This window comes from Pelophylax lessonae (assembly GCF_965119305.1).
Source record: "Pelophylax lessonae genome assembly, chromosome: 13".
Lineage (NCBI taxonomy): Eukaryota > Metazoa > Chordata > Amphibia > Anura > Ranidae > Pelophylax > Pelophylax lessonae.
In genome coordinates, this window is record NC_138780.1 from 182,124,540 (window position 1) to 182,138,465 (window position 13,926).

Below are 13,926 nucleotides of genomic sequence, written 5' to 3' on the forward strand. Positions count from 1 at the left end.
CCAAAAGAAAGCTCTGTTTGTGGGAAAAAAAGGACGTCAAATTCGTTTAGGTACAGCGTCGCACGACCGCGCAATTGTCCGTTAAAGTCACGCAGTGCCGAATTGCAAAATACCCCCTGGTCAGGAAGGGGGTAAAATCTTCCGGGGCTTAAGTGGTTAAAGCTCTCAATGTTCTATAGACTGGCCTACTCAGTAAGTGAGACCTCAGATACAAGTTTTTTTTTTTTTTTTCTTCTTTTTTCCCCTGTTCGGATGAGAGTGTTTTACATCATGTCATTAAGCCAGCTAAGACATTTTGACATATTTGTAAATCAGGATTAAGTGATATACTCCGAGGAGTATTTAGTTATGGGATTATAATTATGATATGAGTTGGTCTTACTACAATATAGTAAGGTTTTGTAAGATAAAGTACTCTGTGTAGCTAGAATGTTTGATAGATATTAAATGTTTGATATCTATGTTTCTAACATTAATATGAAATACTTGATATTATGTTATGTAGTATTAAGTAAGATGGTTCTGGAGAGAATTTTTGTCTTCCCTTTTTTCTTGTGTTTACTTGTATTTTGTAATAAAATAAGAATGAAAACAAGTCAAGTGCCGAGGAAATGCAAGCAGCTCAAAACTTAGAAAGCACTCCATGGGGCAGTTTCCAGTCCCAGTTCTGGAAAAATTGGGCAAGTAAAACCCAGTGCATAAGGGTCACTTCCTAGCAATCCCTGCAACATTCTGTCAAGCAGGGTCTGAATGTGGTAGGGTCTAAAATCCAGGCTGAAGAAGATGCTGGATAGCTTCCACATGGAGGGGAAGTCTCCAGCAGCATTGCAGAGAAGAACCTTGACTGAAAAAAGGTGCTAGTAACATAATAGTTTAGACTTTAACAGCAGGGCTTAAGAAAGCTTTCCATCATCCTAAGATACTAGCAAAGACTAAAGCTGGATACACACTATCCAACTTTTGTGGTTAGATTTCCTTCAGATTTACCTTTTCTATGTAGTGGGAGGGCCTGCCAGATTGCATACAAATTGAAAGTGTTTAGGTTTGACCTCATAATATATGGTTTTTGTAAGTCTAAAGGAAAAAGTCTTCAGAAAATCTTATAGTGTGTATGGCCCATTAGACTTACTGGTAGTAGTAGGGGTTATCCCAAACAGTTGTTTGTTTGACAGCGTCCAATTATCTTGTAGGCAGGATAACCACTTGGGACCCCCCAATGGGCAAGAAAGAAATACAGTCTGCCTGTCTAATTCTCTGGTTTTAATACTTTCCAAACAACTGACATAATGCATGGAGACAGAGTGCTGGGATTGTTTGGCCATCCCAATCTGCATGTTTGTTAAAGGTCACTAATAGAGCACAGAAGACAGACAGAGGATCATCATAACCAGAAAACCCAGCCTCTTAAGTATAATGGCAATGGCAGCTTCTATATTTCTCCCATGACTATAAATTAGCTATCCCAAGAAATTGAAGGGTATTTCCATCTTCGCTATTTTCCATACAGATATCACGATTAGATAATTTCCCAACAACCCTTGTTTTGGTAACATTTTGAACTTCTCGTCATTTTAATTCTCAGTGACAATGGTCACCAGGACAAGTAGAGAGGCGGTAACACAGACACCAATAAAAACGTGACAGCAGTTCTAATCTTTTTACATCTACAACAATCTTCTAATCTCTATACAAAACGAAAGGGAAAAAAAATGACTACTTAGACACTTAAACAGCTGCCCCGTGGATTTCCCCAATCATTTTAACTGATCAAAACATAAACTTTCTCACCTGGATTTTTTCACGCTCTGTCCTCCCGAGCTTGCTTTGCAGTGATGCTTCCACATCGTTTGAATTAGAGTCCCGTTTTTTAAGGGCCTGTAGTGACACAAGCATCAATAATATGCACTCACATCCATATACAGCACTTACATATAGAGACAGAGATCTGAGCATATTTGCAATAAACGGCGCAAGAGTGTTGTAAATATATGGATGCGAATAACTGATATAATTATTAGTGTTACTATGGAAACAGAAGTACAGCGATGCAACAAAGTGGAGCAGTTGTGTACTGGAAACTGGGGGTTGATTTACTAAATCTGAAGGGAAAAACTGCTGATTTCTATCATCCAATCATTTGCAAGCAAAAATGCTGATTTTTTTATTTTCCTTCCATGTTCCCCCCCAGAGTTTGAGCACTTGCAGTGCATAGAATATTTACCTTTAGTAAAACAACCCCAATATCACCAGACAGAGTAGGTTACCCCCCCCCCCCAAAAAGGTGATTTATTAACCACTTAAGCTTCCGGAAGGTTTTACCCCCTTAAAGACCAGGCCGTTTTATGCAATTAGGCACTGCGTTACTTTAACAATTGCGCGGTCGTGCGGCGCTGTACCCAAATACAATTGATGTCCTTTTCTTCCCCCCACAAATAGAGCTTTCTTTTGGCGGTATTTGATCACCTTTGCTGTTTTTAGATTTTGCACTATAAACAAAAAAAAGCGACAATTTTGAAAAAAAAAAAAAAAAAAAAACACAATATTTTTTACTTTCTGCTATAAAACATTCCCAATAAAAAATTTAAAAAAAATCAAAATTATTTTTATCAGTTTAGGCCAATTTGTATTCTGTTACATATTTTTGGTAAAAAAGAAAAAAAAAAAAAAAAAAAAAAATCACAAAAAGCATATTTAAACTGGTTTGCGCAAAAGTTATCGCGTTTACAAACTATGGGATAGATTTTTGGACTTTTTATTTATTTACTTTTTATAATTAGTAATGGCGGCGATCAGCGATTTGTGACAGTTACTCGGTACTCTGATGGGCTGGTGACAGGTACTCTTTATTGGTGGGCAATCGGGGTGTTTTGGTGTGCACTGTAAGCGGTAACTAGCTGTTACAGCTATCTCCTCCTCACACAGGATTGGTGTGTGAGGAGGAGAGCCCAGTAACTGCTAGTTACCGTCGTGGCTTGTTTACATTCTGTGACCAGCTGTGATTGAACATTGGCTCTTTACCCTGATCGGGGATGGGCTGTGTCAGCGTGACACTCTCCATCCCTGATCGCCGCTTTGTGCACCCCTGGGGTCGCGCACGAGCGGCGTGCACATGGACAGTGCATGTGGCCGGTTGTGATTAGACACAGCCTGTCACATGGTAAAGAGACATTTTTATTGGCTCTTTACACTGATCGGGGATGGGCTGTGTCCTGAGGGGCACGAGAGAGCCGAGAGAGCTAGCGCACGTCATAGGACATCTGCCCACTGGGAGGAGGCATTCTTGCCAGCGTCCTTTCCCTATACGCCAGTTGGGAAGTTGTTAAATATGTTTGTTGCAGATTCCTAACTTTTGTTATTCTGAAGAAATCCCTGTGTATTGGTCTGTATCCATGTGGAAAAGGGAGTCTAATGGGAGTGGTTTCTTAATTACCAACCAGCTGCTGCACCTGCAAAGCTCTGAGGAAAGTGGCAGGGTCTGCACCCCTTTAGATGCGATTTTCTATTGGGAGTATCTCACCAAAAATGAGATTTTTGGTGCAGGGGATTCCTGAAATCTGACTTTCATCTTAGTGCAGACTTCTGGGAAAATCGGTGTGCCAATCACACAAGCAGGAAAGGATGTTTCTGGGGAGCGTTCTGTAGACATTCTGTGTACGGAACGCTTCCAGGTAGTTATATTGCATTGCACTTACAGATACTTAGAGCTGCAGATTAAAAAAAGAAAAAGGTACATTTTAAATAACATTCAATTACAATATGATTTTTGTAGCAATTGTACATATTTTTTTTTATTTGCTATTTGTTCCACAAGAGTGGAGCTACTATTTAATGCATTCCTTACATTAAAGAGGAAGTAAACCCTCCTCTGACACTTTTACCTATAGGTAAGCCTATGATAAGGCTTACCTATAGGTACTGTAAATATCTCCTAAACATGTACCGTTTAGGAGATATTTACCTTACATGCAGCCAGTGACGTCACTGGCGCATGCGCTCTGAAGGAACGGCCGCTGGTGCCGTTTCTTCAGAGACCCGTGCCGTGACTGTCGGCTCCCGCGCGGGAGTGATGTCACCGCGGCCCTGGCCAATCAGATGGCCATATGCCGCGATCCCGGAAGACGGGCGACTGGACATGTCGCCCATCATAGAGGTGAGCGGACGGCACGACGGGGGCTCGTTCTAAGGTAAGTATTTCATAATGAGCTAGTATGCGATGCATACTAGCTCATTATGTGTTTATCTTTCAGGGTATAAAAAAAAAATAAAAATTTTAGCAGAGTATCCCCCCCTCACCCAGCCCCCTCCCCACCCCCTTTTAGTTATCTGAGCCCTCATTTGATCCAGCACTGTGCGCAGCTGCATCTCTCTTCCCTCACTTCCATGTCTCACGGGCCTTGCCGGGGCACTGGGAGCCATTGTCAAGTGATGAGGGAGCAGGGGGTGTCTGTCTGTGTCCATGTACATAGCTGCAGGGCTCAGGAGCAAGCACGCACAGGTGCACCCAATGGACAGAGAGGAGGGGCCAGAAGCGTCGGCAGCGGACCCAAGAAGAAGAGGATTAACGCTGCTCTGTGCAATTGAATTGCACTGAGCAGGTAAATATTGACATGTTTGGGTTTTTTGTTCCTTTATAATCACTTTAATTACTTTAATTATTAATTTAGTTGCTCCAGTCATAGAAGGTGTACAAGTGTGAGAAGAACTGGATACAAAACAAATATAAAATTACACACAAAAACAACATTTTTTTTTGAGTAAAGCCCCGTACACACGATCAGATTATTGAACGATCTGTCGTCCGTTTTTTGTGGCATGCTAGTCTGATGTGGAAAGTGAAGAGGTTATTTTAATTCGAATTTTCCCGTACAACAGAATTCTACTTCAGAAGTGATGTCATGTGTTGGATTTTTTGTATGTGTTCTTTCGTCTCTGAGCATGCCTAGTCTTGCTCTTAAGATTTTTTTTACGCTGAAAACTGTACTAATGAGACGAAAATCGGATGTTGTGTTGACGGACGATAACATTTTTATAGCCTGCACATCAGGATTTTTTTGGCCAAAAAGTCAGAGTCGGCTGTCGAAACCACCATACTAACAATCTGAAAATCGTCAGATCGGACGTCGGACGAAATTTCCCTTCAGATTTTCTTATCGTGTGTACGGGCCTTAATACTCTCCATCATCCCACCCCTGCAGAATGAGCATCATCAGCTAAGAAAATACTGAAGAAAATGATATGCAGGCTGTTAATAAACTCCTTAGTTCAGTATAATAAACGTGTGTACAGTTGAGGTCCTGAAATGTACAGAAGCCTAAACACAGAGCAAAGCATGATTGGCGTAAGAAGAAGAATAGTTCTACAATTAGAATTAATACTATAAGCAGTCACTCCCTTTCCCAGTATTACACCTCTACATCAGCCTGTGCTTGCTCTTTTATTAAGATCCCTTACAAGCCGACTCTGGGATTCCGTTTGTCTTTAACGGTTTGAAATCACGGGGAACAGTAATGGGGTGTCCCAGAGGCATCTTTAAACCTTTAATAACAATTGCTTTCTTTCACTTCTCATATTTCCATCAGAGAAGCCGGGCTGTGGATCTGAATATTAACATACTCGGGGATGAGAGAGAGAACAGTGTGAGAATGTGACAAACGAAGATGTGACAGAATAAAATACAATTACTGCTGCATGAAAGCATGGCGCTCCTGAAGCCGCACTTTGTAGTGTGCTAAGCCTCTTTTCCTGCTTTCTGCTGACTGATAAGAATGAATGTGGCATCCCATGAGGGGGGTGACAAGCTGATGACCTTAATACAGGAGACAGGAAGGGGGTCACTCCAGGAAATCAAATACATAATTCCACGTATAGAATAGCCTCCAGCCAGATTGCATAGAAACTTTGTACATCAAAAAAATAACATCTGCTAGGAAAAGGAGTGGCTAGTATGTCAGGAAGAGGAGAAGAGAGGTCAGATTATTAGGAGGAGAGTGGGGGGGGGGGGTAGGTGTGTCATGATGTCAGTGTATTAAGGGGAGTGGTCAGTTTGTCCTGGTGTCACTTTTTCTCTGTCATCCATAAATAACCAACTTAGGGTTATACTGTACTGCTGCCTACAGAAGAAAGGAAGGGACACTAGGCACATAGAAAACCGAAGACCAACCCCTTTGAGGCTCCACCCATCTCACACCTACTCAGTTAAAAAAGCTGGTTTGGACTAACTTCTGTGGATCACAGATGTGCAGTTTGTTCTGCACTCCTGTGACCCATTTTCAGCAGACAGCAGGCTGAAGCCCGCTGTCAGCTGACATCACAGAGCCAGTCAAGGCTGGGGCAAGATCACGACAATAGAGTCAGGATCCGCCCACATGCCTGGACCGCCACCTGGCTCAGCCTTCTCAGCAAGCCACTGAGAGCCTGAGCTGGCTCCTCCCTCCCCCCTCCACAGCCCAGCACTCCAGGGAGCACGGTAGGGAGGCAGAGCGCTCTCTGCTCATTGAGCACTTAGAACCGAGCGATCAGCAGTCTTTGATCGCTCGGTTCTCAGTCTTGGAGCCGGCAGTTGACGGATGCTGCATCCATCTCGGTAAGTACGATTTAAAAAAAATCTTTTTTAGCAGCCCATACACTAAGCAAATTTCCTGTTTCTTGACAGTGTTGACAGGGGAATTCCCCCCACCGAGCCATTGTATTCTTCCTGCGGGGGGGCGGAGAAAGCCGTCCCCGCTGGGAGAAGACAGTGATTATTTATTGCTAGCAGCTATACCAGCCGCTAGTGATGATCGTATACAAAATCCGGCAAGTACCCAAGCTGATAGATCACCTTAGAACATTCAGCCTGCCTATACATGGTTCAAATCTCCGCCGGTTCCTGCTGAACTGGCTGAGATTCCAACTGGCTGAGATTCCAACTGGCTGAGATTCCAACTGGCTGAGATTCCAACTGGCTGAGATTCCAACTGGCTGAGATTCCAACTGTCAATGGCCAGCCTTATTGTCCTCAGAAGAACAGGTAAACACAGCTCTCCACAGGTGTACGGTTATGTACGCCCTGAATACAGGGCATAACCATGTATGTGTAGTTTTGGATACAGTAGAAGAGTTAAAACCCCTACCAGGTTATTTGCTGTCTGTTAACCACAAGAGAAACTTCCCTAAACTTCCTGACCCAGAGATGAAACTGAAAGTTAGGACCCAGAACAGGTGTCCCCCATTATAAAGATATCCCCCATATCTTTTGTTCTGGGGACAACATTTAAGATTTTGGATTTCTCATTACTTTACTTTGATGACAATGGTCACTAACAGAATGGGGAATCTCCCCAACAGGGACACAGACAGCAATCAGAAACGTGGCAGAATGTCTCATCCTTCCCCCCTCTATCCAAAACTAAGAAAAGGAGGCTTTACCTAGAGACGTACGGTGATGAAGATACTTTGCTGCCTTTCTTGTATGTGGCATCGGCTTACCCCAAGGAGATCAGCATGGGTGAGGTTGAAGTTTCAGCCATTTCTTCAATCAGACAGACAGTTTTCCCAATATTACAGAAGGTAATAAAACATTCTCCAGCTCCTGAAAAAGGCCACCCCACTAGGGAAGGGAGTACCTGTTTTTTTTTTCTATCATCAGGTCTCTGTCTCAGATCTCGAATGCTGCGACCGGCTATTCTATACACATTTTCTCAAAATTTTACAAGGTCGCAGATGCTAGACTTGCCAACAGTTCTGTAAGAACCTCTTGAGGCTAGGTTCACCGGTGTTGCCACTGTGGGACCCGCACAAATACCAGCAACTGTCCCCGCCCACACAGAGAAATGCAGGACCCACAGGCGGTGCCATTAATCATAATAGAATGCCGCCCGGACTGGAAACAGGGGCTGAGATTTCAAAAATAGTGCAGGGACTTCTTTCCTGCATGTCGCAGGGCATGGCACCCCATGTAAATGATTGGGCTCTCACTGCCACACAGGTGTGAACCTTGCCTTATTGCCCTCAATTCCCCCTTTTTTTCCTTTGTTAGACTGGTTCACTTTTGTTTAGGTGTGCCCGCCCCGGCCCTCTTTCGACTAGTTTTGGATGTCCCTACATTGCTTATCACATGTCTGTGAATGGACAATATAGAAAACTGGATTTTTGTATTTATTGTCAAAAACCTTTTTTCACACTCCGGATAGATATCAAGTCAAAGCGGAACTTCACCCAAAAGGGAAGATTTAGACTGGAGGTGGGGCAGGAGATACCAATTCTGCATATAGGAGGGACAGGGGATATCTACTTTGTGTAAAGAGGGGAGCGGGAGATAGCAAGTGCGCACATGGTGGGCGGGAGATAGCAAGTGCGCACATGGTGGGCGGGAGATAGCAAGTGCGCACATGGTGGGCGGGAGATAGCAAGTGCGCACATGGTGGGCGGGAGATAGCAAGTGCGCACATGGTGGGCGGGAGATACCAAGTGCGCACATGGTGGGCGGGAGATACCAAGTGCGCACATGGTGGGCGGGAGATACCAAGTGCGCACATGGTGGGCGGGAGATACCAAGTGCGCACATGGTGGGCGGGAGATACCAAGTGCGCACATGGTGGGCGGGAGATACCAAGTGCGCACATGGTGGGCGGGAGATACCAAGTGCGCACATGGTGGGCGGGAGATACCAAGTGCGCACATGGTGGGCGGGAGATACCAAGTGCGCACATGGTGGGCGGGAGATACCAAGTGCGCACATGGTGGGCGGGAGATACCAAGTGCGCACATGGTGGGCGGGAGATACCAAGTGCGCACATGGTGGGCGGGAGATACCAAGTGCGCACATGGTGGGCGGGAGATACCAAGTGCGCACATGGTGGGCGGGAGATACCAAGTGCGCACATGGTGGGCGGGAGATACCAAGTGCGCACATGGTGGGCGGGAGATACCAAGTGCGCACATGGTGGGCGGGAGATACCAAGTGCGCACATGGTGGGCGGGAGATACCAAGTGCGCACATGGGGGGCGGGAGATACCAAGTGCGCACGGGGGGGCGGGAGATACCAAGTGCGCACGGGGGGGCGGGAGATACCAAGTGCGCACGGGGGGCGGGAGATACCAAGTGCGCACGGGGGGGCGGGAGATACCAAGTGCGCACGGGGGGGCGGGAGATACCAAGTGCGCACGGGGGGGCGGGAGATACCAAGTGCGCACGGGGGGGCGGGAGATACCAAGTGCGCACGGGGGGGCGGGAGATACCAAGTGCGCACGGGGGGGCGGGAGATACCAAGTGCGCACGGGGGGGCGGGAGATACCAAGTGCGCACGGGGGGGGGGGTGGAGATACCAAGTGCCCACGGGGGGGGGGGGGGGGTGAGATACCAAGTGCGCACGGGGGGGGGGGGGAGATACCAAGTGCGCACGGGGGGGGGGCGGGAGATACCAAGTGCGCACGGGGGGGGGGCGGGAGATACCAAGTGCGCACGGGGGGGGGGCGGGAGATACCAAGTGCGCACGGGGGGGGGGCGGGAGATACCAAGTGCGCACGGGGGGGGGGCGGGAGATACCAAGTGCGCACGGGGGGGCGGGAGATACCAAGTGCGCACGGGGGGGCGGGAGATACCAAGTGCGCACGGGGGGGCGGGAGATACCAAGTGCGCACGGGGGGGCGGGAGATACCAAGTGCGCACGGGGGGGCGGGAGATACCAAGTGCGCACGGGGGGGCGGGAGATACCAAGTGCGCACGGGGGGGCGGGAGATACCAAGTGCGCACGGGGGGGGGGGAGATACCAAGTGGGCACGGGGGGGGGGCGGGAGATACCAAGTGCGCACGGGGGGGGGGGGGGGGGCGGGAGATACCAAGTGCGCACGGGGGGGGGGCGGGAGATACCAAGTGCGCACGGGGGGGGGGGGCGGGAGATACCAAGTGCGCACGGGGGGGCGGGAGATACCAAGTGCGCACGGGGGGGGCGGGAGATACCAAGTGCGCACGGGGGGGGGCGGGAGATACCAAGTGCGCACGGGGGGGGGCGGGAGATACCAAGTGCGCACGGGGGGGGGGGGGGCGGGAGATACCAAGTGCGCACGGGGGGGGGGGGGCGGGAGATACCAAGTGCGCACGGGGGGGGGGGGGGCGGGAGATACCAAGTGCGCACGGGGGGGGGGGGCGGGAGATACCAAGTGCGCACGGGGGGGGGGGGGGGCGGGAGATACCAAGTGCGCACGGGGGGGGGGGGGCGGGAGATACCAAGTGCGCACGGGGGGGGGGGCGGGAGATACCAAGTGCGCACGGGGGGGGGGGGGCGGGAGATACCAAGTGCGCACGGGGGGGGCGGGAGATACCAAGTGCGCACGGGGGGGCGGGAGATACCAAGTGCGCACGGGGGGGGGGGGAGATACCAAGTGCGCACGGGGGGGGGGGCGGGAGATACCAAGTGCGCACGGGGGGGGGGGCGGGAGATACCAAGTGCGCACGGGGGGGGGGGGGCGGGAGATACCAAGTGCGCACGGGGGGGCGGGAGATACCAAGTGCGCACGGGGGGGCGGGAGATATGGTAAATACGAAGTTTGTGAATACAGGGGAGAGGGGGTGCGGTAGATAGCATGTTTACGAATGGAGCAAGGGTGGGAGATACCAAGTGCGCACGGGGGGGGGGCTTGAGATACCAAGTGCGCACGTGGGGGGGGCGGGAGATACCAAGTGCGCACGTGGGGGGGGGGCGGGAGATACCAAGTGCGCACGTGGGGGGGGGGCGGGAGATACCAAGTGCGCACGTGGGGGGGGCGGGAGATACCAAGTGCGCACGTGGGGGGGGGCAGGAGATACCAAGTGCGCACGTGGGGGGGGCGGGAGATACCAAGTGCGCACGTGGGGGGGGCGGGAGATACCAAGTGCGCACGTGGGGGGGCGGGAGATACCAAGTGCGCACGTGGGGGGGGGCGGGAGATACCAAGTGCGCACGTGGGGGGGGGGCGGGAGATACCAAGTGCGCACGTGGGGGGGGGGGGGGGGGCGGGAGATACCAAGTGCGCACGTGGGGGGGGGGGCGGGAGATACCAAGTGCGCACGTGGGGGGGGCGGTAGATACCATGTGTAAGCATGGGGGGGGTTAATACAAAGTTCAGATATGGGGAGGTGGGCGATATTAAGTATGGATAAGGTAGGGGGCGATACCAAGTTTGGATAAGGTGGGGGCGAGCGATGCCAAGTTAGGATATGGGGAGTGGCAGTATCATGTGTGCCTATTGGGGAGTGAGAAATGCCAAGCTTACGACTGGAACAAGGGCGGGAGATATCAATTAGGGAGGGGGCTTGCAGGAAATACTAAGTTAGTGTATGGGGCCAGTGAAAGATACCAGATTTATGTATGGTAGGTTTAGGAGATCGGGGGTGGGAGATATCAAAAGTACAAAGTTAGGAATGTAGGGGAGACTGGGGAGCGGGAGATACCATGTTTACCAAGTTTGCATATGGTTGAGGAGGCGGGAGATACCAAGTTTGCATATGGGTGAGGGGGTGGGAGATGCCAAGTTTGGCTCTTGGGGGGGGCAGGCAATACCAAGTTAGGATATGGGAAGGGGCGGGAAATACTAAGTTTGGATATTTAGATATGAGGAGGGGGCAGGAGATACCAAGTTTGAACATGGGGGGGGGGGCATATTGGGAGGAGAGAGCTGTAGATAATGAGTATGCATATGGAATATGTACAAAGAACCCTCTGATGTGATTTTTTTAGGTCAAATACCAAATACTTTGTACATGAATAAAGTATATTGTTCATTTTTTCAAACAGAAAAACATATAGTTGCATAAAAACACATTGCGGTTTGGCAAACATGTCAGTGGTAGATGTACAGAAGTAACCACATTCAGACTGTCAGGGATTTCCTATGACAGAAAGATAGCTGCTGATGCTCATCGAAACTGGCTTGCAGCCCTTTTTGACAACATCAGACTGTTGCAACCAGACCGGAGGTAATTACGGTACATCTCTGGCATCATGGGGGATAGCTCTAGTGGCTAATCTAAAATACCTGATGTGTATCTGAACCATCCAGCTGTAAAGATCTTCAGCTGGGGGCAATCTTATGTTTACCTATCTCCACCCTGTTTGGGCTTCATAATATCTGGGACTGAAGATTTCATTCAGATTGGGCTTTTGAATGAAGATACCACCGCCATCACGTGGAGTTCTCTATAACCCCTTGTGGGTGGAGCGGCACGGCTTTTGGTGCTTTCAATGGTTGCATTGGCGGCATTGTGCAAAAGCAGGAAACGCTTTTGCTTTTAAATGATACAGTTTTTCAAATGATACGGTGATGTTTACAGGAAGAGCTTTGCAGTTTAACCACATATCCCTGAGGCTCGGTTCACATTTATGCGATGCGGGAAGGCTGCGAATTCGCAGCCTGTTCCCGCATCGCACACGCACCCCCGGCAGTTCATACTGCCATATGCGATACGCTGGGGGTGTCAATGTAATCTTAACGACACCCCCAGTTTGATCGCATATCGCAGTGCGATCGTGCAGTTCGCACAGGAGCGGATCGCACAAGTGTGAACAGCTGTGCGATCCGATCCTGATGCGGCTGCAAAAATGCCTCCTGTGCGAGTTTGCTCCGGGTGCGATGCGAATTTAGCCATACAAACTGTATGGCTAAACTCGCACCGCACAGCTGATCGCATGTAATGTCGGAGCAGTGCGCTCCGACATTACATGCGAACCCGGCACTCGCAGAAGTGTGAACCGGGGCTGAAGAAGGAACTTTGTTTTCGAAAAGCTTTGGTTTCTTTCTGTCATGGGAAATCCCTGACAGCCTGAATGTGTTTACTCTTCTTGTACATCTATCACTGACATGTTTGTCAAACCGCAATGTTTTTTTATGCAACTATATGTTTTTCTGTTTGTACATGAATAAAGTATATTGTTATTTTTCTTTAAAATCCCATCAGAGGGTTATTTGTACATATTACAAACCAGGTTTGCACGTGGGGGGGTGCGGGAGATACCAAGTTTGCACGTGGGGGGGTGCGGGAGATACCAAGTTTGCACGTGGGGGGGTGCGGGAGATACCAAGTTTGCACGTGGGGGGGGGTGCGGGAGATACCAAGTTTGCACGTGGGGGGGGGGTGCAGGAGATTCCAAGTTTGCACGTGGGGGGGGGTGCGGGAGATACCAAGTTTGCACGTGGGGGGGGGGGGGTGCGGGAGATACCAAGTTTGCACGTGGGGGGTGCGGGAGATACCAAGTTTGCACGTGGGGGGGGGGGGTGCGGGAGATACCAAGTTTGCACGTGGGGGGGTGCGGGAGATACCAAGTTTGCACGTGGGGGGGTGCGGGAGATACCAAGTTTGCACGTGGGGGGGTGCGGGAGATACCAAGTTTGCAAGTGGGGGGGGGGGTGCGGGAGATACCAAGTTTGCACGTGGGGTGGTGCGGGAGATACCAAGTTTGCAAGTGGGGAGGGGGGTGCGGGAGATACCAAGTTTGCAAGTGGGGGGGGGGGTGCGGGAGATACCAAGTTTGCAAGTGGGGGGGGGGTGCGGGAGATACCAAGTTTGCACGTGGGGGGGGGGTGCGGGAGATACCAAGTTTGCACGTGTGGGGGGTGCGGGAGATACCAAGTTTGCACGTGTGGGGGGGGGGGGTGCGGGAGATACCAAGTTTGCACGTGTGGGGGGGGTGGGGGTGCGGGAGATACCAAGTTTGCACGTGTGGGGGGGGGGGTGCGGGAGATACCAAGTTTGCACGTTGGGGGTGCGGGAGATACCAAGTTTGCACGTTGGGGGTGCGGGAGATACCAAGTTTGCACGTGGGGGGTGCGGGAGATACCAAGTTTGCACGTGGGGGGTGCGGGAGATACCAAGTTGCACGTGGGGGGTGCGGGAGATACCAAGTTTGCACGTGGGGGGTGCGGGAGATACCAAGTTTGCACGTGGGGGGTGCGGGAGATACCAAGTTTGCA

The 13,926-nt window shown here is 50.1% G+C and overlaps 1 protein-coding gene across 5 annotated transcripts in view; it reads right to left on the minus strand.

The window, feature by feature from the left end:
• CEP128 (centrosomal protein 128) overlaps positions 1-13,926 on the minus strand; it is a 327,084-nt gene that overhangs the window by 284,811 nt on the left and 28,347 nt on the right. For all 5 annotated transcript variants that reach the window (XR_014224748.1, XM_082242498.1, XM_082242499.1 and 2 more), the window contains exon 8: positions 1,789-1,875. Coding sequence is in view for 4 of the 5 variants with exons in the window: in XM_082242498.1 (XP_082098624.1) it covers positions 1,789-1,875 (87 nt within the window). In the remaining variant the exon portion in view is untranslated. The remainder of the gene's footprint in view (positions 1-1,788; positions 1,876-13,926) is intronic.